At 45.6% G+C, this 25572-nt stretch overlaps 1 protein-coding gene across 3 annotated transcripts in view; it reads right to left on the bottom strand.

The window, feature by feature from the left end:
• OPHN1 (oligophrenin 1) overlaps nt 1-25572 on the bottom strand; it is a 234765-nt gene that overhangs the window by 36942 nt on the left and 172251 nt on the right. For all 3 annotated transcript variants that reach the window (XM_040322901.1, XM_040322902.1, XM_040322903.1), the window contains one exon: nt 4087-4228. In XM_040322901.1, the coding sequence (XP_040178835.1) occupies nt 4087-4228 (142 nt within the window). The remainder of the gene's footprint in view (nt 1-4086; nt 4229-25572) is intronic.

The following is a 25572-nucleotide window of genomic DNA, read 5'->3' as shown; positions in this document are numbered from 1 at the left end:
TGCCCTTCTGAGAAGTTTTTCCTCAAGATTTTAAAGAGTGCGCGTGGGAATTTGTGCTCTGTTGTGATGTCAGGTACCGATGTGGGAGGAGAAGACCTCAGACCACAGATGGCATTTCAATACACACCTGGGGTGCACATTAGGGTAAAGGTCAGGACTAGAGTTCCTCAGGACTGGTTGGAGGTCAGGACTAGAGTTCCTCAGGACTGGTTGGGGGTCAGGACTAGAGTTCCTCAGGACTGGTTGGGGGTCAGGACTAGAGTTCCTCAGGACTGGTTGGGGGTCAGGACTAGAGTTCCTCAGGACTGGTTGGGGGTCAGGACTAGAGTTCCTCAGGACTGGTTGGAGGTCAGGACTAGAGTTCCTCAGGACTGGTTGGAGGTCAGGACTAGAGTTCCTCAGGACTGGTTGGAGGTCAGGACTAGAGTTCCTCAGGACTGGTTGGGGGTCAGGACTAGAGTTCCTCAGGACTGGTTGGAGGTAAGGGCTAGCATTCCTCAGGACTTGTTGGAGGTCAAGACTAGAGTTCTTCAGGACTTTGGTTGTAGAGGAACTCAACTGGCCTGCACAAACTGGTTAAACAATGTCTTCATGGAGTTGGCTTTGTGCACAGGACCACAGTCATGCTGCGAGCTGGAACAGAAAAAGGCCTTCATCTCCACTTTTCTGGGAAGGTTTTCAACAAGATGTTAGAGAATATCTGTGGGAATCTGTCAGATACTGAAGTTGGATGAGAAGACCTGGCTCACAATACTTTAATTCCTCCTAAAGGGGTCAACTATGGTTGAGGCCAGTCAAGTTCCGTCACACAAAAACTGGTCAAACCACATCTTTTTGCAGTTGGCCTTGTGTACAAGGGCACCGTCATGCTGGAACAGAAAAGGACCTTCCCCAAACTGTTCCTATATGTTTGGACGTGTCTAAATGTCTTTGCATACTGTACATATACCCATATCAGCTTGTTGGACATCCCATTCCAAAGAGTGCCCATGTGTGAGGTCAGGCACTAATGTTGGAGGAAAAGACCTGGCTCCTCATCAATATTCCAATTCATCCCAAAGGTGTACAGTGGGGTTGAGGTCAGGGCTCTGTGCAGGACATCCCACCCAAAACTCATCAAATCTGTGGCCATTCAACCAAAATAATATTTGTGAGGTCAGCTATCGATATTGGACACAATGGTGTTCACTAGGGTTGAGGTCGGGTCTCTGTGAAGGCCACTTGAGTTCAACACCAAACTGCACAAATCCTGGGCCAGATTCAGGTACAAATACGTTACGCTGCGGCGGCGTAACGTATCCCATTTACGTTACACCGCCGCAGGTTTACAGCGTAAGTGCCTGATTCACAAAGCTCTTACCTGTAAAGTTGCGGCAGTGTAACGTAAATCCGCTCGGCGCAAGCCCGCCTAATTCAAATGGGGCGGTCACCATTTAAATTAGGCGCGTTCCCGCGCCGAACGTACTGCGCATGCTCCGTCCGTCAAATTACCCGACGTGCATTGCGCTAAATGACGTCATTGGTTTCGACGTTAACGTAAATGGCGTCCAGCGCCATTCATGGACGACTTACGCAAACGACGTGAATTTTAAAATTTCGACGCGGGAACAACGACGGCCATACTTAACATTGGCTAGGCCACCTAGAGGGCAGCCTTAGTTTTACCCGGTGTATCTCGATGGAAACAACGTAAATTTAGAGCGACAGGTAAAGCGTACGTTCGTGAATCGCCGTAACTAGTCATTTGCATATTCTACGCCGACCGCAATGGAATCGCCACCTAGCGGCCGGCCTAGAATTGCATCCTAAGATCCGACGGTGTAAGTCAATTACACCTGTCGGATCTTAGGGCTATCTATGCGTAACTGATTCTATGAATCAGCCGCATACAGTAGGTGTCAATCTCGCTCCCTTTCTCGGCGAGATTGAGCACCTACGAGCCCCATCGCGGGAGCCAGCGCCGAGCTGGCTTGCCGCGATAGAGACAAAGCCGTCATAGAAGCGACGGGGGATCCGACTTGGATTCCCGCCAATTCTACACGTGTGCAGCGTTTGTTATGAATTCTGAGGGGGAAGTCCCCGCCAGATTTTAAATAAAAATTCTGCATGGGTTCCCCCCTCAGGAGCATACCGGGCCCTTAGGTCTGTTATGGGTTGTAAGGAGAGCCCCCCTACGCCGAAAAAACGGCGTAGGGGGTCCCCCTACAATCCATACCAGACCCGTATCCAAAGCACGCTACCCGGCCGGTCAGGAAAGGAGTGGGGACAAGCGAGCGCCCCCCCCCCTCCTGAGCCGTACCAGGCTGCATGCCCTCAACATGGGGGGGTTGGGTGCTCTGGGGCAGGGGGGGCGCACCCACGTGGGTAGGTATCACATGGGTAGGTACAGAGCATGATGGGACTGTGAGGCCTATATAGGTCCGATGAAAGCAGCGCACCTGCCATTTCAGCGAGAAGAGCCGGCGTGTCAACATCGGGAGAAGAGAAGAAGAGAAGATGTCACAGCACAGCGGCCTGAAGGGAGAAGTAGAAGTCGTCACAGAACAGCGGAAGAAGAGGAGAAGACGGCACAGAACAGCGTAAGAAGGAGAAGGCACCGGACAGCGGGAGGAAGAACCGGGGTGCGCCGAGTCAAGAGCGGAGAGCGGCGAACATAGAAGAAGACCCCCCGGAGCGGAGAAGACGTCACAGAAGAGCGGTGAAGACCCCGGATAGCAGGAGAAGACCCCCGGAAATCGGAAGAAGAAGCTCCCCCTGGTAAAAGAGCTAAAGAAGACAGGGGGAGCCTCCGGAGCAGACTAATAAAATATTTTAATACCCTGTGTTTTTTATTTGTGTTACCACTTTTCCTCCAGGTGAATGGGTAGGGGTACGATGTACCCCATATCCATTCACTTAGGGTGGGGGGCCGGTATCTGGGGGCCCCCTTATTAAAGGGGGCTCCCAGATTCCGATAAGCCTCCCGCCCGCATACCCCCGACGGCCAGGGTTGTCGGGAAGGGGCCCTGTCCTCATCAACATGGGGACAGGGTGCTCTGGGTTGGGGGGGGCCCCGCAGTGCGCCCCCCTGCCCCAGAGCACCCAACCCCCCCATGTTGAGGGCATGCAGCCTGGTACGGCTCAGGAGGGGGGGGGCGCTCGCTCGTCCCCACTCCTTTCCTGACCGGCCGGGTAGCGTGCTTTGGATACGGGTCTGGTATGGATTGTAGGGGACCCCCTACGCCGTTTTTTCGGCGTAGGGGGGCCTCTCCTTACAACCCATAACAGACCTAAGGGCCCGGTATGCTCCTGAGGGGGGAACCCATGCCGGATTTTTATTTAAAATCCGGCGGGGACTTCCCCCTCAGGATTCATAACAAACGCTGCACACGTGTAGAATTGGCGGGAATCCAAGTCGGATCTCCCGTCGCTTCTATGACGCGCACGTTAGAATGTGCTGTCACTATTCCAGTGAGTGCGAGATCTCGGCACCATGTCGCCGAGAATCAGCGCGATGCTGTCATGCTAAAAACACAATATCACAAACACCTACTGTAGTTATGACGGGCGGATCACAGAGATACGACGGCGTATCAGGAGATACGCCGTCGTATCTCTTTTGTGAATCTGGCCCCCTGCCTTTATGGTGTTGGCTTTGTACATTGGGACAAAGGCATGCTGGGCCAGAAAAGAGCCTTTTTCCAAACTGTTACCAAAAGGACGGAAGTATTTTTTTTTTTACTTTTTAGGTATTTTATGTACTTGCTAAAAATATGTTCTTAGCCTAAAAAAAAGACACCAAAAGGAAAGTTCAGCTGGAACATTTTCCATGTTTGTCTTTGGGTTTAGACCAGATTAACCCGATGCAGGCTGTGCCCTTTATCTCCATTTACCATTCTGAAGGGACACAGAATTGGGACCACTGTAAATCCTCCATGGACCATGAGCAGGCTCAGCAACGAGAAGCCATGATTGTGTCCCACAGAGGAACTGCATGACAGGATTTAATAATCTCAGGCCCGCCGTTTGACTTAAACCACGCTCATCCTTGAAAAACACATTCCTTCTACAGGAAAAGTACACAGAGAAGCCTACTACACACATTACCTTCTTCACTCTGGCCAAGATAAAGACCGTTTCTCCCTCTGACCGGACGTTTGGAGATGGTGATGGGCTTGTGGGTTCTGGGGGTGATCCTGGGAGGAGGTATTGGGGGGGCTGCGCCGTCTTCAGGTGGGCCACAGAATATCTGCAGTAAACAAAAACAGAGTTTAGGAATGGCTTTCACGATTCTGTCAAAATGCTGAATTAACCCGTCTCTCTCTGACCACCAGCTAGACGTTGAAAATTTCCAGAGCAGAATAGAAAAAAAAATATGTTAACTGACACATTTAGCCTTTTTTTTACTGTATTTCAGGGATATGCAATTAGTGGACCTCCAGCTGTTGCAAAACTATAAGTCCCATCATGCCTCTGCCTCTGGGTGTCATGCTTGTGGCTGTCAGTCTTGCTATGCTTCATGGGACTTGTAGTTCTGCAAAAGCTGGAGGTCCGCCAATTGCATATCCCTGCTGTATTTGATTGTTGGGGCTCATATACACCAAATGTGCTGAGCTGTAGCCTTGTCCAATGCACAGACAGACATAAAAATGACATTTGCTTTGGATCCTATGAGCAGAGTCGTTGAAAAGGCAGTGCAGCCAGTCACCCTGTACGGGGCCCGGGCCCCATTAGTTCAAATGGGGGCCCGGTACAGTCCAAGCTGCAGACACTGATCATCTTTTTCCTCCCCATGCAGTGCTGCCAACTTCTCATCCTTCTCCCTCTGGCTGCACTGCAGGGGGGGAGAAAGAATCTGCCCCCTGCAACCCCACACTGTCCAGGCCCCCTCTTGTGTGCCACCCCTCCCCACGCAACACTGCTGGCTGGCTTCCTTTCTCTCCTGCAGACAGCTGCTGCGGGCACACAGGGGGAGGGAGAGTAGGAGGGCCAGCATGTCCTATTCACCGACCCCTTCCTTTGCTGAACACAGCGAGTGATCAGTACCAATCACCCCAGTGTCCATTTATCACTGAAGCCTAGTAAACTGTGTTCACTAGGCTTCAGTTTGTGAATTTAATGAACTGGAAGCCTCAGAGTGCTTCCTATTCATCTCCAGTGCAGCTGAGGCTGTAGAGCAGGGGTGTCAAACTGGCGGCCCTCCAGCTGTTCCGAAACGACAAGTCCCATCATGCCTCTGCCTGTGGGAGTCATGCTTGTAACTGTTAGCCTTGCAATGCCTCATGGGACTTGTAGTTTTGCAACAGCTGGAGGGCCGCCAGTTTGACACACCCCTGCTGTAGAGAAAGGGACCGCTTAATCATTATCAGTCACTTTCTCAGTCTGTTTAGACCACTGATATTTCATCAAAGACCAAACCCCCCCCCACACACACACACACAGGCGAAGGAAGGAAAGGAGGAAGGAAAGAAGGAAGGAAAAAAAAAGAAAAAGCAAAGAAAAGAAAAAGGGGAAGAAATAAAAGGAAAGAAATTTTTTAGGAAAAAATACAAGTTCCAGGGCACTTGCAGAGCAGCATCATTTACTTGAATAGGTCCCGTTCGGCTGGGGGATTAATTTCTGCTATGGCATAGCATAGCATCGCAGCTGTGGCATGTGTACAACCCTAGCCACTGCCTCTGTTGGGGGGCAAGGTTGGTGGGCAGTAAATGCAAAGCTCAACCATGGGGTTTTTACAGCCCCCAACCTCATTTGTAAATGAGCCCTAAGGACTCATTCACACAGATACTCTGGCCCTGTGAAAGAGTGGTTTGTTGATACAGCTGGAGCTGCCTGTTGCTCTAAGCCAGAGATTGAATCGGCCTGCAGCGCCTGATTACCATAGAGCTGGCCATGGACCCAATGGTCCCCAGCCATCTCTATGACTCTTGGAAGCTGTGAGCGATGTCATGACGTCACTTCCGGTTCCGGCAGATCTCAAGCTTTCCAGCATAGAGGAGACATGTGGGGACTTATAGACCCCAGATCTGTCCATAAAGAGGACCTGCCCTGCGGTATTCCTATTACAAGGGATGTAATAGGAATATAAGCGATTAAAAAAATTATATATATTTTAAAGGGAAATTGTAAAAAACAAAACACAACAAAAACAAAAATAAATAAATTGGCAATAAAAATAAAAATGTAAAATGCCTCCGTATGCAAAAAAAAACGTATACGTAGGTCATGCCCACATATGTAAACTGCGTTCAAATAACACATTTGAAGTATCACCGCAAACGTTAGAGCGAGAGCAATAATTCTAGCGCAAGACCTCCTCTGTAACTAAACTGATAACTAGCAAAAATGTTTAACGTGCAGCCTATAGAGATTTTTAAGTACCGAAGTTTGGCGCCATTCTACAAAGGTACTCCGTTTTAAAGTGTGACATTTTAGCCATCTATTTACGCGGCGTAACATCCTCTTTCACATTATACAAAAAAAAAAAAAAAATTGGCTAACTGTAAATGTTTTATGTTTTTTTCTTAATTCTTAAAAATGTTTTGCCCCCTCAAAAAAAGCGTTTGAAAAATGTATTTGCATTAAAAGGAACACTAAAGGAAAACTAAAGTTTTTTTTTTTAAATAACAAACATGTTATACTTACCTCCACTGTGCAGCTCGTTTTGCACAGAGTGTCCCCTAACCCTGTTTTCTGGGGTCCCTCTGCGGCTGTCTCGGCTCCTCCTCGCAAAAGCTTTCCACCTTCATGCGAGCGAGCTTGCATGGTGGAAAGCTTTTGCGAGCGCGCTCCTGTGATACAGCGGCGGGCATAGCCGCCGACTGCATCACTAGGCCCCGCCCCCCAGCGCGCCGCGTCATCCGCTGTGATTGACAGCAGCGCCAGCCAATGGCTGCGCTGCTATCAATTCGTCAAGCCTAGGCAATCAACGGCCAGGCTGGGAACCGAAGAGGATCACGTGGACGCGCGTGGGACTTTCGAGGGGTCAGGTATGTAAAACGGGGGTTTTATTTATTTGTTTAGCTGAGACCCTAGGGAATAAAATGGCTATCATTGCAATTTGTTGTCACACGGTTAAAGGGGTTGTAAAGGTAAATGTTTTTTCACCTTAATGCATAGGATGCATTAAGGTGAAAAAACATTTACCTTTACAACCCCTTTAACCGTGTGACAAAAAATTGCAATGATAGCCATTTTATTCCCTAGGGTCTCAGCCAAATAAATAAATAAAAAAAATATATATATATATATATATATATATATATATATATATATATATATATATATATATGTATATATAATGTTTGGGTAACTTTCTAGCAAACAAATGTTTTTTATGTAGGAGAGGGGTGCCAAACTACTCCTGGGCTGGAAGTGGTTAAACTGTGAAACAAATGTGAAGAATTAATAATCATCTGGCGTTAGCGAGATCTCGCATGCGCTTATGACCAAGGAACGCAGCAGCGTCTGTGGGTGGAAGAACGTTTAAAAATTAGGTTATGCACAAAAGTTCCAATTTATTTTTAATCCAAAAACAGGTCCCAGTTTTTTAATTTCCGTCTTTCTCCTATCCAACAAATTCAGATGATTTAGTAAACATAATAATCTGAATGCAGGCAACATTACAGCTAAGTTCAAAAACACATTTTCAATTAACATTTTAAAAGTGGAAACAAAAAATGCACAAAAAGGATTCCATAAACTCGAATTGCTTTTTTTTTTTTGTTAAACATGTTTGGAACGCTTTTTACGTAACAAAACATTGTTCCCTTAACGAACACTCCCCCTTGTGGCCGCTACAAAAAGTGCTTCAAAGCAACTTCCTTCTGAAACTGTACACAGCTGCTGAACTTTGAGAGTTTCCGTCTGTTATGAATTATTAAAACATATATCAGTGAATGCCACCGCAGAGAATTTGTTGTTGCTCTGCGAGTATGCTGCAAGGCGTGACATTTTAGGTTTTACACACAAGGCTTAAAGGGGCATCCTGTATAAATTCCTAAACGTAGATTTGTGCAGGAATGGAGAAGGTATGGCAGGGTGACAATGCAGGAGCAAAGTTGGGAGACAGAGAACACAATATCACATAATGGCCCAGATTCAGTAAGCAATTGCGCCTGCGTAACCATAGTTATGCAGCGCAATTGCTGACTTGCGCCGGCGTATCAACTTTCTGTATTCAGAAAGCTCGATACGCCGACTGTAGCCTAAAATCTGCGTGGCATAAGGCTCTTATGCCACGCAGATTTTAGGCTGCATTCTTGCGATGACCGCTAGGGGGCGTTCCCATTGTGGTCAGCGTATAGTATGCAAATTGCATACTTACGCCGATTCACAATGTTGCGCGCCCCCTGCGTACGCAAGTTACGTCGTTTCCGTACGGCGTGTTTAGCGTAAGGCTGCCCCTTCTAATAGCAGGGGCAGCCAATGCTAAACTATACCCGGCGTTCCCGCGTCGCGACGTTCTAATTTTACGTCGTTTGCGTAAGTGAATCGTGAATGGCGCTGGACGCCATTCACGTTCACTTTGAAGCAAATGACGTCCTTGCGACGTCATTTGCCGCAATGCACGTCGGGAAAGTTTCCCGACGGAGCATGCGCTCTACGCTCGGCGCGGGAGCGCGCCCAATTTAAATGATTCCCGCCCTCGGCGGGATCATTTACATTGCGCGCGCTTACGCCGGGCAATTTTGCCGCGCGCCCTCGCAATTTACGGAGCTACTGCTCCGTGAATCGAGGGCAGCGCAAAATATTTGCGGGGGCGCAGGGCAAAATCGTTGCCCTGCGCCTCCGCAAATATAGCGCAATTCTTTCTGAATCCGGGCCAATGTGTTTATTTTAACCCTTTCATGCCTATGCCTATGTATGACATTTGGTGTTTACAAGTTAAAATCCATATTTTTGGCTAGAAAATTACTTAGAACCCCCAAACATTATATATATATTTTTAGCAGAGAATCTAGAGAATAAAATGGCGATTGTTGCAATATTTTATGTCATACGGTATTTGTGCGGCGGTGTTTTAAACACAACTTTTTGGGAAAAATTTACTTTCATGAATTTTAAAAAAATGAAAAAGTAAAATTAGCCCAATTTTTTTGCATAATGTGAAAGATGATGTTATGCCGAGTAAATAGATACCAAGCATGACACGCTTTATAATTGCACGCACTCGTGGAATGGCGACAAACTACGGTAACTAAAAATCTCCATAGGCGACGCTTTAAACTTTTTTTACGGTTACCAGGTTAGAGTTACAGAGTAGGCCTAGTGCTATAATTATTGCTCTCGCTCTTACGATCGCGGCGATACCTCACATGTGTTATTTGAACACCGTTTTCATATGCGGGCGCGACTTCCGTATGCGCTTTCTTTGCTGCGCAAGCTCGCGGGGAGGGGGGCGCTTTAAAAAATTTTTTTTTTTGTTTTCTTATTTATTTATTTATTTTTTCTAATATTACATTTTTTTTTTTTTTTTTTTTTACATTTTGATCACTTTTATTGCTGTCACAAGGAATGTAAACATCCCTTGTGACAGCAATAGGTCGTGACAGGTACTCTTTATGGAGGGATCGGGGTCTAAAAGACCTCCGAGCCCTCCTTTGCACTTCAAAGTATTCAGATCGCCGAAAACGGCGATTCTGAATACTGTGTACTTTTTTAAATCCGGCGCCATTGGCAGCCGAGAAACCCGGAAGTGACGTCATGACGCCGCTTCCGTGGTTTCAATGCGCACACTGAATCAAAGCCGTTTACGGCTTTGTTTCAGAGCGCGCCGAGACGCTGGAGGCGCCGGATCGTGGATCGGGTCTCCCGGTGGGACGGGAGGCCCGGTCAGAGCGGCGAGAGGCGGCGGGAGGGGGGGGATGTCCCCTCCCGCTCCTCCGGCATAACAACCGAGCGGCTTTTAGCCGCATCGGTTGTTATGTTTGGAAAGCCGATCGCCCGCTCTAAACAACGGTACCGGGATGATGCCTGCGGCTGCAGGCATCATCCCGGTACAACCCCTGAAAGCCGAGGACGCATATATGCGTACGCTCGGCGTGAAAGGGTTAAAATACAAATTCAATGTCAAAAAGTCTGCTTTTTCGCAAGCCTCCTAACCCCCTTGTAATAAAAAAATAAAAAAAAAATAGGATTTTTATAACAGCTTACCTGTAAAATCCTTTTCTTGGAGTACATCACGGGACACAGAGTCTTAATCATTACTATCTGGGTTATATTCCACCATCAGGTGCTGGACACTGGTGTAATCAATTAGAACAGGAAGTTCCCTCCCTATATAACCCCTCCCATACTGGGAGCACCTCAGTTTTTGTCCCAAGCAATAAGTGTCCCAATATCCCCAAACAAGAGGGGTGGGGACTCTGTGTCCCGTGATGTACTCCAAGAAAAGGATTTTACAGGTAAGCTGTTATAAAAATCCTATTTTCTTTATCGTACATCACGGGACACAGAGTCTTAATCATTACTATCTGGGATGTCCTAAAGCAATGCTTACTGAGGGGAGGGAGACACCAACAATGCAGACTGCCATCAGACACGAGGAATTCTAATGCTGCCTGCCGCATATTGTGCCAACAAAAAAAGGCTGCATCCTCCTGCCGTCTTATGTCCACTTGATAGGATTTAGTGAACGTAAGCACAAACGACCAAGTTGCAGGTCTGGCAAATCTGAGTCATAAAGGCTTGGTAATGCACCCCGCATGAAGTGCTTACTATCCTGGAAGGGTGTACCCCAAAAAGAAACAGGGGGAAGCCCTCTCTATAAACCACAAGCCTCAATAATAACCTGATGAATCAACATTTGACAATAGTTGATTTAGACGCTGCCTGCCCCTTGCTGGGGCCTCCTGGTAGCGCACCAACATCAGTCTTCCGTATCCGAGCAGCCGCTTCGGATAGGTCTTGACCTCTCTTACTATAAACGAGAGAGCGCATAGCCATTTTAATAGCCGATCTGAACACTGCCCGCCCCATCTAGGGGCTTTGTGGCAACAAAACGTTAGGTTTCTATATCTGAAGCCTTCAGATAGATCTTTAACTGCTCTTATCTTTATTAAGAGAAAGCAATAACCTCTCCTTCCGCGGATCAAGGTCCTGAAAAAAGGAAAAGGAAGGCAAGAATATCTTAATTCAAGTGAACACTGGATCCTTCTAGCCAATAAGGTTGGGTGAGTATTTAACATCACCCTTCGTGTACAAATAATTAAGTATGGCTCTATACAAAGAAAGTTGCCAATACTCTCTTGCGGAGGCAGCCGCAACCAAGAACACCAATTCCCTCTTTAGAAGGATAAAGGGTGCATCAGCCCAAGGTGCTGACTCTGTAAGCCAGCATACTGGATCCAATCCTCCGAGCACAAGGGCGCCTTAACTGGTGGACTTATACCTGTCACCCCTTGTATAACGGCCCAGATCAAGAGTGTGCCGAGATCGGACCCTTGATGGAACTTAAGGCCAGCTCCATCTCGTTTCCAATGTAGAAAGGTAAGAATTTTACCTATGACCTACTACCAAGGATTCCACCCCTTGGTTTCACACCAGGAATATGGGTCTTCCACATCCTAGGATATCTGTACCTGGAGGCCAGCTGTCCTGTATGAATCAAGGTAACTGCCGCTGATTCTGTACGCCCCGATCCTCAAGAATGCAGGCTATAACAGCCAGACCCTTAATACCCATGTATGCAAGACAGTATGTAACCCTGCAAAGCAGGCCTGGACAAGCTGTAAGGGACCCTGGGTCCTCTACGATCAGTTCTGCTGTCCCTGCGCAGTAAGGTTGTATGGGCTATGCTGGAGCAATTAAGCCAGCTTCCGTTCTCTTCTGATGTAGCATGGAAGCCACGAAGTTTGCGGCCCTGGGGGGGAGATAACACATAAACCAGCGACAACTGGGCCCCCAGGGTCACTAAAAAATCTGTCCCGCATGCGGGTGGATCCTTTGGCCTTGACACAAAGTTGTTCAATCTCTTGTTGAACCTGGACGTCAACACCCTTTATGTGCAGGGTAACGTTTCTGTGACATTTGGTCAGAAAAAAGTCGGGGTGTAGAGGCCAATCTCCCGGACCCGATTGTTGATGGCTCCAGCGAATCGCCTGCCAATCTAGCATTCCATGAAATGACAATTGACAATAGGCAAGGCACAAGCTCTTCTCTGGTAACCAAAGTAAACCACTAGAGAGGCATAGTCAGATTGTATTCAGACAGAGCAACCCTGTAACCTAAACGTTCAGGTCCTTAAGCCGGATGCTCCATCCGTAGCTCTAGAAAGCTAGCAGATAAGGCTCCCTAGGAGCTTGACCACCTTCCCTGTGCCGTGGTCTCTTCCAGGCCTGGATTCTATCCCTAGAGGCCAGTCCTCGCAACCTGCTCCCAGGTAACGGGTATGAAGGATATTCCCTTCTGCCAATCATTCAGTTAAGAACCCTAAACTGAAATTCCAGCATATCCCTGGGACAAGACTCCTAGGATAATGCCAAGTTAGGATCCACTCGTTCCAGGCCGACAGAGCAAAGTTTATATCAGCCTTGAATAAAACTGAGCATAGGGAACTGTGTTTGAATAAAGACAGCATATTCCCTCTAGACTGGGATCCCAACCCAGGAGTTCCAGATAATTAATCATGCTGGACTCCCCTAGGCCCAACCATGCTGCTGACTGATCTGTCAGCACGAGTTTGCCTCGGAATGACATTACTGCTAAACTCTGGGCCTTTAGCCCTGCTAGAGGCGGGCCCTAGCAGCCTTGTAAATAAACACACCTGCAACTAGCTCCCCCTATGTGCATGTGGCAACCTTTAAAGCCATATGCCTCTATGGAAGCGTGTGTTCATAGAAGCGTGAGTTCATAAGAATATGTTTTCCGCAAATACACAAAAAAGGGGGCGTGCTGTATACACGCATACATATAGCATGTGAGCTATGAACAAGCATCCTGCAAGCAAGTATGCGCCTATGTAAGGCCAAGGAATCCTGTATAATTAAGGAAACCTAATTATAATGCCTCCTAAGTCAAACTCTAGGCAACATGCATTCTTATGCGATTCAGCAAATTTTCTTGCGATCCAACATCTATGCATCTTAAGCACTCCTGTGCGGACAAGTACCCTTGTGGGACCAAGGATTCTTGTATGATCGAGCACCACTGTGCGATCCAGCAATTTTATGCAATTAAGCCTTTTAATGCGATTTTTGGCATTTTTGCGGACACAACCTCTCTGTGTGACCAAATATGCCTGAGTAATCCAGGACTCGGGTGATCAGATAACCATGTGTGAAACCGCATCTTTATGCACTCCAGCATCTTTATGCGATTTCAGACCTTTTTGTGGAAAAAAGCCTCTCTGTGTGACCAAATATCCTTGGGTAATCAAGAATTGTGGTTCGTCAGGTAAACCTGTGTGATTCCGCATTTCTATGCACTCCAGCATCTTTATGCGATTTCAGGCACTCCTGTATAAAACAAGCCTCTCCGTACGACCAAATATCCTTGGATAATCAAGGACTCGGGTTATCAGATAACCATGTGTGATGTCGCATCCTTAAGCCTTTAAGCATTTCCATGCGATTTTAGACATGCCTATGGAAACAAGTCTCTCTGTGTGACCTAAATACCCTTGGGTAATCAAGGACCTGGCTTAACAGGTAACCATGTGTGATCCTGCATCTTTATGCACTTAAGCATCTTTATGCGATTTTAGGCATTCCTGTGGAAACAAGCCTCTCTGTTTGACCTAAATAACTTTGGGTAATCAAGGACCTGGGTTATCAAGTAACCATGTGTGCTCCCGCATCTTTATGCACTTAAGCATCTTTATGCGATTTTAGGCATTCCTGTGGAAACAAGCCTCTCTGTTTGACCTAAATAACTTTGGGTAATCAAGGACCTGGTTTATCAGGTAACCATGTGTGCTCCCGCATCTTTATGCACTTAAGCATCTTTATGCGATTTTAGGCATTCCTGTGGAAACAAGCCTCTCTGTGTGACCTAAATAACCTTGGGTAATCAAGGACCTGGGTTATCAAGTAACCATGTGAGATCCCGCATCTTTATGCGCTTAAGCATTTTTATGCGATTTTAGGCACTTTGCTGTGATTAAACACTCTTATGTGAACAAAAAATCATACGAACAAAATAACATGTCTCTTTTATGTGATCAACAATAAAACATGCTTTGTTACCGGTTTTTACCCCACATGCATTTTGAACATTCCAAACTCATGTACCTCATGCAAACATGCGGACTGTAAAGAGGCAGTTATGCTCTGCAGATGTGCGTCTCCGCAAACCTGCAACGTTAGCCATGTGCACAGCAGCAAATGTGCACCCCCCCTGTTGTGCATTCGGTTAGCCTGAAGCCAACACCAGGATGAGGACTTTAAAGAGACAGAGGCTCTGACCATCTAGGCTAAGTGAAGTTATATGCAGCTTGGATCTCTGAAAAGACTGCAGCTGCAACCAGAGCTTTTGGGGCTTCTGATAGTTTTCTCCTCATTAACACCTGTTATCTGTTCTCTGACAGTGAACCTTCATCCTCAGGTCTTTCAATCCCTTGTTTGAGGATTTAGAGCAGGGAAAGGGACACACCCTGTTTTCTGCTTGTGAGGCTGCTGTGAATATAGCAGTTAACCTCTTATAGACCTATACATGCAATGCAACAAAACATATGCAGAGTGCTGCAATGTTGGGGGAGGCTCACGCCTGACAGGGCTGATAGCTAATTACGTGAGCTATCTTAAGTCTCTACAGGGGAGGATAGTATCATGCAAGCATGATAAAAAGGGGCCACCAGATTTAGGTGGTGATACCCCTTCCTACCCCTGAACCCTCTTTTACGGGGAGACAAAATAGTCCTAAGCAAAAGCAGAGGAACTTTAACCCTGGTGCATCAACAGCTGAACTTAGTCTAGCAAATAATGCTTGCTAACACAGCTAGATGCCGAGTAGGTGTCTTAAATGAATCTGTATCCAATTTCCACAAGGTGCTTACGTGCTCAAGCTACCGTATCCCCCTGGCTTCTCTGACGTCTGGGCCTTTTGAAGGGGCCACCCTGCGTCTGCACCATGAGCCGGCGCACGTGCGCCAGCGGCAACCACATCGTCCCCCCGCCTTCAAAGCGCGCCCCTCTCACGCACGCGCGCGTAGGGGAATGGTGGAGGCGGGGGGAGAGGGAGATCCCCCAAGGAGCCGTAGAGACTACGAGGGACCCCCCCCATCGTGGCAGAGCCTGAAGCGGAGGCAGTAAGCCGCACCCTAGATCAGCTAACCTTGAGCTTCCGTTTCTGGAAAGCATGGCAAGCGAAACACCCGGAATGTCCTCTTAGGGCCCTTCGTGGAAAACAGATAAGACATACTCATGTAGGGGTACCAACCTCCTGAATGGGAGATCTATGGGTATTACAGCCATCCTGTCTCAACAGACATAGTGGTTTCTTTGCCAAGGCACACATGCATTATAGGCAAGACCCAATAGCCCCTTCAGCGGAGGACTAGGACCCACTAGGGGAGGTATATGGGTGCCAGAGCCATCCTGTCTCAAAAGACTTTGTGGTTAAGTTGCCCATGCATAGAAGCATAAAATAGGCGAGACCCATAATCCCCAATGGAGAACCCACTGTCGGACCAAGTCCCGTAGGTACCTCCGCTTACCTTTCCACGCTGCAGGGTATTGCAAAGCAAGAGGCCCAGCCTTCACCCCTCAACGCGGGCTTCGTCTCAGACCTTCAGGGACTGGGGTCCATAGCAGGTCACCTCTCCCCTGGACCTATATAGCACCCTGGCAACAGAAAAAATATTTGGTCTTTGACATCGACCAATGTACTGGAACCCAGGGTCCAGCTCTCAGAGAGAAGCATTATAGGCAAAACCTCGTTCTTCGTACCGAGGCCCGGGTACCGTCCACTTTGGCTATGAAGCACCTTGGACGGATCCGGATTTTATGGAGGCTTTTTACATCCAGCATGGATCCCTCCAGTGGAGCTCCTCAGAGCACATGTTAATTCGTGACCAACACCTTAGACACTGGTGAAAAAACTGAGGTGCTCCCAGTATGGGAGGGGTTATATAGGGAGGGAACTTCCTGTTCTAATTGATTACACCAGTGTCCAGCACCTGATGGTGGAATATAACCCAGATAGTAATGATTAAGACTCTGTGTCCCGTGATGTACGATAAAGAAACACTGGCCAAGACAAATGGGTCTCATTGGAGAAACAGACTTAAGACTCTCAGTCGCAGTCTTTGTAATCTAATCTTTTGCTTCACATGGAGACAATGCAGCAGTACGGTTGAAAGACGAGGACAGTGTTGTCACCATACACCAGGAAGAGTCTGAACAAGGACCGTCATGGCAGGAAAGACGGGCATCATTTTTATTTTATGTTGCAGATGTAAAAATATTGAAAATTACTTTGAAAATTACCTCAACATCTGAAATTTTATTGATCGTATTTACACCTATAGGTAGCAGACTGAGAAGCAGGCACCTGGAGGTGCTTGCATGTATGTCACATTGCCGGAACTTAGTTGGCACCTGGCCATCACATTTTTATGAACCTGTTGGGCACCTGGCCATCACATTTCTATGAACCTGTTGGGCACCTGGCCATCACATTTCTATGAACCTGTTGGGCACCTGGCCATCACATTTCTATGAACCTGTTGGGCACCCGACCATCATATCTGTATCACCCTGATGGACACCTGACCATAACATCTATATGAGCATGTTGGGCACCTGACCATAACATCTATATGAGCATGTTGGGCACCAGTCCATCACATTTACATGAGCTTGTTGGGCACCTGACCATAACATCTATATGAGCATGTTGGGCACCTGACCATAACATCTATATGAGCATAGGGAGTTTCCCTCGCGGGGCATGCTGGCGGAGGGTTACTTCTGGTGCAGACGCCATTGGATGGGGGTATTGTTCCTGCTGTAGCACCCACCTTCAGGGTGACCACACATCATGGCTCCCCGGCGAGATGGCCTACCAGGCCAGGGAGCGCGTGCCACGTGGTGTTCCTGGTTCTGGGACCATGTTGGCCCGGAACATTTGAACCTATGGCAGGGGCCCCAGTGATCGACTGGGTCCCCAAATTCGGAGGAAAGATCCCAATCGAAATAGCTGTTCGGTGGGGAGTCCGCCTGAGGAGAGCCAAGAGAGGCAGGCAATCCAATAGGGCCTCGACAATCCATCGGGGATCAAGGTAACCGGACACTGAAAGGTTGGATGTCAGCAACCTGTCAGTCGGTGACCCAATTGAGAACTACCTGAGGGAGATTCAGGCATAAATACTACTGAGGAGGATTTTCTTCCATGATCTAAGTTCTAGGGAGGATCTGTGGCAGAGATCTTTTCCTTTAAGGTTCTGAGTGATACTCTGGCTGCCAGGTCGGTGTGAGAGGCCTGTCCAGGTACACTATACCCACTCCGGCTGGAGTGGCGACGAAAGTAAAGTGTCGTTGCTAGCAGGACTGCTTCCATACTGTTGAGCCTGAATCTGCTATTTCTCCTCCTCTTACATCTTCGCTGTCTACCTCAAGTTTTACTGTTTACCGTGTTGGGTAAAATAAAAGCACAAGAAAATACACCTGCTGTGTCAAAAGTGTCCACCGCAATATTGCAGTCCTGACAAAATTCGCAGATCGCCGTATTACTAGTAAAAAAAAAAAAAAAAAGTCAGAATTCTATCCCCTATTTTGTAGCCACTATACCTTTTGCGCAAACCAATCACTATACGCTTATTGCGATTTTATTTTTTTACCAAAAATATGTAGAATATGTATCGGCCTAAACTGAGGGAAAAAAAATAGTTTTTTTTTTAAAAATGTGATATTTATTATAGCAAAAAGTTAAAAACATTGGCCCAGATTCTCGTAGATTGGCGTATCTTTGTGCGGGCAGAACGTATCCTATTTACGTTACGCCTCCGCAATTTAGAAGGGCAAGTGCAGTATTCTTAAAGCACTTGCTCCGTAAGTTGCGGCGGCGTAGCGTAATTAGGCCGGCGTAAGGCCGCCTAATTCAAATGTGGAACAGGGGGGTGTGTTTTATGTAAATAACTTGTGATTGACGTTTTTCATGCGCCGTCCGTGTACATATCCCAGTGTGCATTGCTCCAAAGTACGCCGCAAGGACGTATTGGTTTTGACGTGAACGTAAATTACGTCAAGCCCCATTCACGGACGACTTACGCAAACAACGTAAAATTTTCAAAATTCGACGCGGGAATGACGTCCATACTTAACATTGGTACGCCGCATGTACGCCTCATATAGCAGGCGTAACTTCACGCCGGGAAAAGCCTAACGTAAACGGCGTATCTGTACTGTGTCGGCCGGGCGTACGTTCGTGAATTCGCGTATCTAGCTGATTTACATATTTCTAGGCGTAAATCAGCGTACACGCCCCTAGTGGCCAGCGTAAATATGCAGTTAAGATCCGACGGCGTAAGAGACTTACGCCGGTCGGATCTAATACAAATCTATGCGTAACTGATTCTAAGAATCGGGCGCATAGATACGACGGCTCAGACTCAGAGATACGACGGCGTATCTGGAGATACGCAGTCGTATCTCCTTTGAAAATCTGAGCCATTGTGTTTTTTTTTTCAAATTTGTCGCTTTTTTTTGTTTATAGCGCAAAAAATAAAAACCGCAGAGGTGATCAAATACGACCAAAAGAAAGCTCTATTTGTGGGAAATAAAGGACGTAAATTTAGTTTGGGAGGCACGTCGCACGACCGCGCAATTTTAATTTAAAGCGACGCAGTGCTGAAAGCTGAAATTTCGCCTGGGCAGGAAGGGGGTATATGTGCCCAGTAAGCAAGTGGTTAAAGGAACCTATTTAGAAAATAAAAAATGAACCTTTACAACCCCTTTAACAATGCCCTTTACTGGTAAGACCTGAACTCCATCATTTGCAGGGGGTCCACAAGTGTAACACAAAATAAAATAAACTGAAGGGGGGTGCATATACAGAGGAGAGGGAACGGATAATCCAAAAATGGCATCTAGTTGGGGGGACTTCATACTACTCTCGCCCTAGTCCGGAGATCGAACGATTCTCAGCTTCTGTAATAAGGTCTTGTTATTGGCATTTTCTTACTTGCCTTCGAAAAAGTAATTACAGGAAAAAGTAATAACAATCTCTGGTATACATGTATAATTTAGTAAGCTAAATTCTGACTTCTGTAACATTTCTTAAGGTATATAAATAAAGTCCTAAATATCGAATATTGTTACTCAGATTACAAGATCTTAAAATGTTTTTTTTTTTTTAATGGTTTTACATTCATCCTAAATCAAACCATTTTATTCAATTACCGTATTTATCGGCGTATACCGCGCACTTTTTTGCCCTGAAAATCAGGGCAAAATCGTGGGTGTGCGATATACGCCGATACCCGTTTTCCTGTGCCGAGTTTGAACACTGCGCCGGCATATACCGAGCGCAGTATAGTCAGGCAGGCTCGGCTCCTCTCGCGCTCACGTCCTGGACGTACAGGACATGAGTGCGAGAGTAGCCGAGCCTGCCCGACTATACACGAATGTACTGCGCTCGGTATATGCCGGCGCAGTGTTCAAACTCGGCGCGGGAAAGCGGGGATCGAGCGGGGAGGACGCCGGACCCGACGAAGAGGACACCCGAAGCCGCAGACGGACGCCGGACCCGACGAGGCCGCCGCGCAAGACACCAAAACTAAGTACTAAAATGTTTTTTTTTACAGGAATGTCAGGTCCACTTTAGGGGTGCGCGCTATACGCCGGAGCGCGCAATACCCCGATAAATACGTTATCTAATGTAAAAAAAAAATGCACAACCTTTTTTTTTTGCATAATTACATTGGTCTGGCTTGGACCCCCGAAATGCATCGTCTATCTTGTGGTTTTTTTTTTTTTTGCTGTGAATTAGGCTTTTAACAAGTTTAACGAGTTTATAAACTCTTGGATTGTAGTTTGGCACTCTCAGTGGCTTGTATACATTTGGATTCTCAATTCTCCCCCCCCCCCCAAGGAGTGTTGCCGAACCGGAGCTACTCTGTCCAATGATACGTTAATTAACATACCCAAGATATTTACACGGCACTTTGTTTTGGACCACATACATTTGTTCCATTAAAAATAAATTCATGAATATTTGTAATAATAATTGTGCCTTTTATAGCTGACTGGAGTTTAGCCTTAAGCCAGTTAAAATCACTGTAATAACTTACTATATTTAAGCTACACATTCCAGCTGTTTGGCCCATCTTTGCTGCAGTTTAAATTGTAATAAGAATCCACTTAAAAATTAATAAATGCTGAAATTATTTTGTTGTAATAAACAATGCTGCTGCTAGGCAATTTCACAGCAAGACAAGTTCCTTTCTGATGAAAGATAAACCGTTTTACAAGTAACCTAAAAGAAAACTATCCTGACACAGATGTAAAAATGATAGAAATACCAACATTCATAGTTGGGCACCATACAGTGCCATCTCCTGCTTCCATATTTAGGGGGGGACAGGGACAAAAGTAGGGGGCCAAATATAAAACTCTCTTTATATATCTATATATACACATACACACACACACACACATATACAGTTGCAATAAAAAGTATGTGAACCCTTTTGGAATGATATGGATTTCTGCACAAATTGGTCATAAAATGTGATCTGATCTTCATCTAAGTCACAACAATAGACAATCACAGTCTGCTTACACTAATAACACACAAAGAATTCAATCTTACCATGTTTTTATAGAACACACCATGTAAACATTCACACAACAGGTGGAAAAGGTATGTGAACCCCTAGACTAATGACATCGCCAATAGCTAATTGGAGTGAGGTGTCAGCCAACTGGAGTCCAATCAATGAGATGAGATTGGAGGTGTTGGTTACAGCTGCCCTGCCCTATAAAAAACACACACCAGTTCTGGGTTTGCTTTCCACAAGAAGCATTGCCTGATGTGAATGATACCTCGCACAAAAGAGCTCTCAGAAGACCTACGATTAAGAATTATTGACTTGCATGAAGCTGGAAAGGGTTATAAAAGTATCTCCAAAAGCCTTGCTGTTCATCAGTCCACGGTAAGACAAATAGTCTATAAATGGAGAAAGTTCAGCACTGCTGCTACTCTCCCTAGGAGTGGCCGTCCTGTAAAGATGACTGCAAGAGCACAGCACAGACTGCTCAATGAGGTGAAGAAGAATCCTAGAGTGTCAGCTAAAGACTTACAAAAGTCTCTGGCATATGCTAACATCCCTGTTAGCAAATCTAAGATACCTAAAACACTAAACAAGAATGGATTTCATGGGAGGATACCACAGAGGAAGCCACTGCTGTCCAAAAAATAACATTGCTGCATGTTTACAGTTTACACAAGAGCACCTGGATGTTCCACAGCAGTACTGGCAAAATATTCTGTGGACAGATGAAACCAAAGTTGAGTTGTTTGGAAGAAACACGCAACACTATGTGTGGAGAAAATGAGCCACAGCACACTGACATCAAAATCTCATCCCAACTGTGAAGTATGGTGGTGGGGCATCATGGTTTGGGCTGCTTTGCTGTATCAGGGCCTGGACGGATTGCGATCATCGAAGGAAAAATGAATTCCCAAGTTCATCAAGACATTTTGCAGGAGAACTTAAGGCCATCTGTCCACCAGCTGAAGCTCAACAGAAGATGGGTGTTGCAACAGGACAACGACCCTAAGCATAGAAGTAACTCAACAACAGAATGGCTTAAACAGAAGAAAATACGCCTTCTGGAGTGGCCCAGTCAGAGTCCTGACCTCAACCCGATTAAGAAGCTGTGGCATGACCTCAAGAAAGCGATTCACACCAGACATCCCAAGAATATTGCTGAACTGAAATAGTTCTGTAAAGAGGAATGGTCAAGAATTACTCCTGACCGTTGTGCCCATCTGATCTGCAACTACAGGAAACGTTTGGTTGAAGTTATTGCTGCCAAAGGAGGTTCAACTAGTTATTAAATCCAAGGGTTCACATACTTTTTCCACCTGCACTGTGAATGTTTACATGGTGTGTTCAATAAAAACATGGTAACATTTAATTCTATGTGTGTTATTAGTGTAAGCAGACTGTGATTGTCTATTGTGACTTGGATGAAGATCAGATCACATTTTAATGACCAATTTGTGCAGAAATCCATCTCATTCCAAAGGGGTTCACATACTTTTTATTGCAAGTGTGTGTGCGTGTATGTGTGTGTGTGTATATATATATATATATATATATATATATATATATATATATACACACACACACACACACACACAGTATCTCACAAAAGTGAGTACACCCCTCACATTTTTGTAAATATCTTATACCTTTTCATGTGACAACACTGAAGAAATGACACTACAATGTAAAGTAGTGAGTGTACAGCTTGTACAACAGTGTAAATTTGCTGTCCCCTCAAAATAACTCAACACGCAGCCATTAATGTCTAAACCGCTGGCAACAAAAGTGAGTACACCCCTAAGTGAAAATGTCCAAATTGGGCCCAAAGTGTCAATATTTTGTGTGGCCACCATTATTTTCCAGCACTGTTAACCCTCTTGGGCATTGAGTTCTCCAGAGCTTCACAGGTTGCCACTAGAATCCTCTTCCACTCCTCCATGACTACATCACAGAGCTGGTGGATGTTAGAGACCTTGCACTCCTCCACTTTCCATTTGAGGATCCCCCACAGATGCTTAATAGGGTTTAGGTCTGGAGACATGCTTGGCCAGTCCATCACTTTTACCCTCAGCTTCTTTAGCAAGGCAGTGGTCGTCTTGGAGGTGTGTTTGGGGTCGTTATGTTGGAATACTGCCCTGCGGCCCAGTCTCTGAACGGAGGGGATCATGCTCTGCTTCTGTACGTCACAGTACATGTTGGCATGTAACCTTCCTCCCTATACTTGAACCTCTTCCCCAATACTTGTGTGCGACATGCTACCCTTCCCACAGGGATTACATTTCCTCTACCATTCAGACCCACCTAGCTGTCCTTTCCCTCACTCTTCTCTTGCCTAAATAACAATCCACTGACTCAATTGACAATGAGATTTCTTAGCCAAAAAACCCATAGGGGTCAAGTTACTACCCCATATTCCAGCATTTCTTAAGGGTCTTTTTATTGCAACCATTGTTCTTTATATCTATCTCCAGGTTATGTTTGCATCACTACAATGCACTGAAAAAGTATTCATACCCCTTGATAGTTTCCATTTTGTCATGTTACAACCAAAAACATACAGTAAATGTAGTTTACTGCACTCTTTACTGCACTGTATATGAATACTTTAGTTATGTCCTGAGTACACTATGCTAAATCAAGCTTAATTCGAAACTACGACCCGACCGGAAATTCAAAATACAATATCTTTTCTCTGTATGTAGTAAAATGCATTAAGAATTTATAAAAAAGAAAATGGCTTTAAAAATGATTTTTAGTTATTTAGGATTCAGCGATTGGGTTTATATCTACTTTACCAGTAAAAACACATCATTTAACATTTTACAATCTTTGGTCATCCTGTGCTTCAAATACTTATGTCGTTAATGAACAAAGTGCATGGAAATCTAGAAAAATTATCTCTTGATAAAAAAGCCATTTGATTCAGGTATTGCATTCATTTCTAGTATGTAAAAGCGGAAATTTTTCCTACTTGCCTTTCCCAACAGATACTGTATAATATAGCCTAATCAAAAAACATTTTAGATGACCTTAGAGGAGAGTTGCTGAATGTCCCAGGGTCAGTAAGGTTTCTGAATGCTTAGGCCTCCATCAGCCTTACAGAAAATTGCTAAGTTTACAAATGGAAGAAATTCAGCACCACAGTAACTCTACCAAGGAGAGGCCAAAATCATTAATCATTATGATACGGAAACAAAGACATGTGATCTTAAAACTAGGGTCAAAGACACCCCTTATGATTCTGAAACTAGTTCCAAATACATGCAAATTGGTCCTGAAACAGGGGTCAAAGACACATAATAGGACCCTGAAACAGGGGTCAAAGACATGCCATGTGACCCTGAAACTAGTGCCAAATACACGCCATGTGATCCTAAAATTGAGCCAAAGACACATCGTATGGTCCTGAAACTGGCTTACAAGACACCATATAAACCTGAAGCTGTGGAAAAAGAGACCCCCATGTAATCCTGACGCTGTCATACGATCCTGAAACTTGGGTCAAAGACACGTCATTGATCCTGAAATTGAGCCAAGGACACGTCATATGGTCCTGGAACTTGCTTTACAAGACACGCTATATGATCCTGAAACTGGTGCCAAAGTCACACCATAAAATTCTGAAGCTGGGGTCAAAGACACGCCACATGGTCCTGAAACTTGGGTAAAGAGACACATCATATGATCCTGAAACTCGGGTCAAAGACATGCCATGTGACCTTGAAATGAGTTTCAAATACACGCCATGTGATCCTGAAATTGAGACAAAGACATTGTATTGTCCTGAAACTGGCTTACAAGACACCATATGATCCTGACACTGTGGAAAAAGACACCCCCATGTAATCCTGACGCTGGGGTCAAAGACACGTCATACGATCCTGAAACTGGGGTCAAAGACACGTCATTGATCCTGGAACTTGCTTTACAAGACACGCCATATGATCCTGAAACTGGGGTCAAGGATGCATCAAATGTTCCTGAAACTGGGGTCAAGGACGCATCAAATGTTCCTGAAACTGGGGTCAAGGACGCATCAAAATGTTCCTGAAACTGGGGTCAAGGACGCATCAAATGTTCCTGAAACTGGGGTCAATGACACATCATATATTCCTAAAACTGGGGTCAAAGCCGCATCATATGTTCCTGAAACTGGGGTCAAAGACATGTCATATGTTCCTGAAACTGGGGTCAAAGACACAGCATATGATCCTGAAACTGGGGTCACAGAACACTAGGGCAACAGTCAAGGATCTGCAGAGGTTGACACAATTAGTAGGAGTTCATTCAGCAAGTGGAGTTCATGGAGGAGTTAAATCAGAGGAAAACAAGGTTTCCAGCACTTCTATTGTCAAGTTTTTTAAAGACAACTCCTAAAATAATGTTATTTGGATAGTCAAGGCAAACTTTCTGATAAATGCATACAGCAAAGTGTGTAGCAAAAAAATAAAAAAGAAGCATTGCATACCAGCCCAGCATCCGAACTGTGAAGCATGGTGGAGGGAGTAGGGTTTGGGGCTGCTTTGCTGGCTCAGTTAGTTAACAAGATGCTTTTGCATTCCAAACTGTATTAGGGCATTCTACAAAGTATATTTCTGCAATCTAGCGCTCAAAGTATCTCACAAACTGTTAAATACACATGGATAACTCAACAAAGTGGTTTTAGAATAGCCGGGTTGAAGTCCTGAGTTTACACTGCGACAGTGGTCATGGGAATTGGAATTCTATCTATTCCTATCCTGATGGGAAGTCAAAAGATTGGATTTACCCACTTCAATGTCCTGGTGCTACTGCCAATCAGGACATCTAAAGAACGTGAATCTCCTTAACTGACAGTGGTTTTTCCCCCACCACTCCATCCAAGTCTAAACTACAAATTT

The sequence above is a fragment of the Rana temporaria genome, chromosome 9, assembly GCF_905171775.1.
Source record: "Rana temporaria chromosome 9, aRanTem1.1, whole genome shotgun sequence".
In the NCBI taxonomy this organism is placed as follows: Eukaryota; Metazoa; Chordata; class Amphibia; order Anura; family Ranidae; genus Rana; species Rana temporaria.
This window is presented reverse-complemented; position numbering and strand designations above follow the sequence as displayed.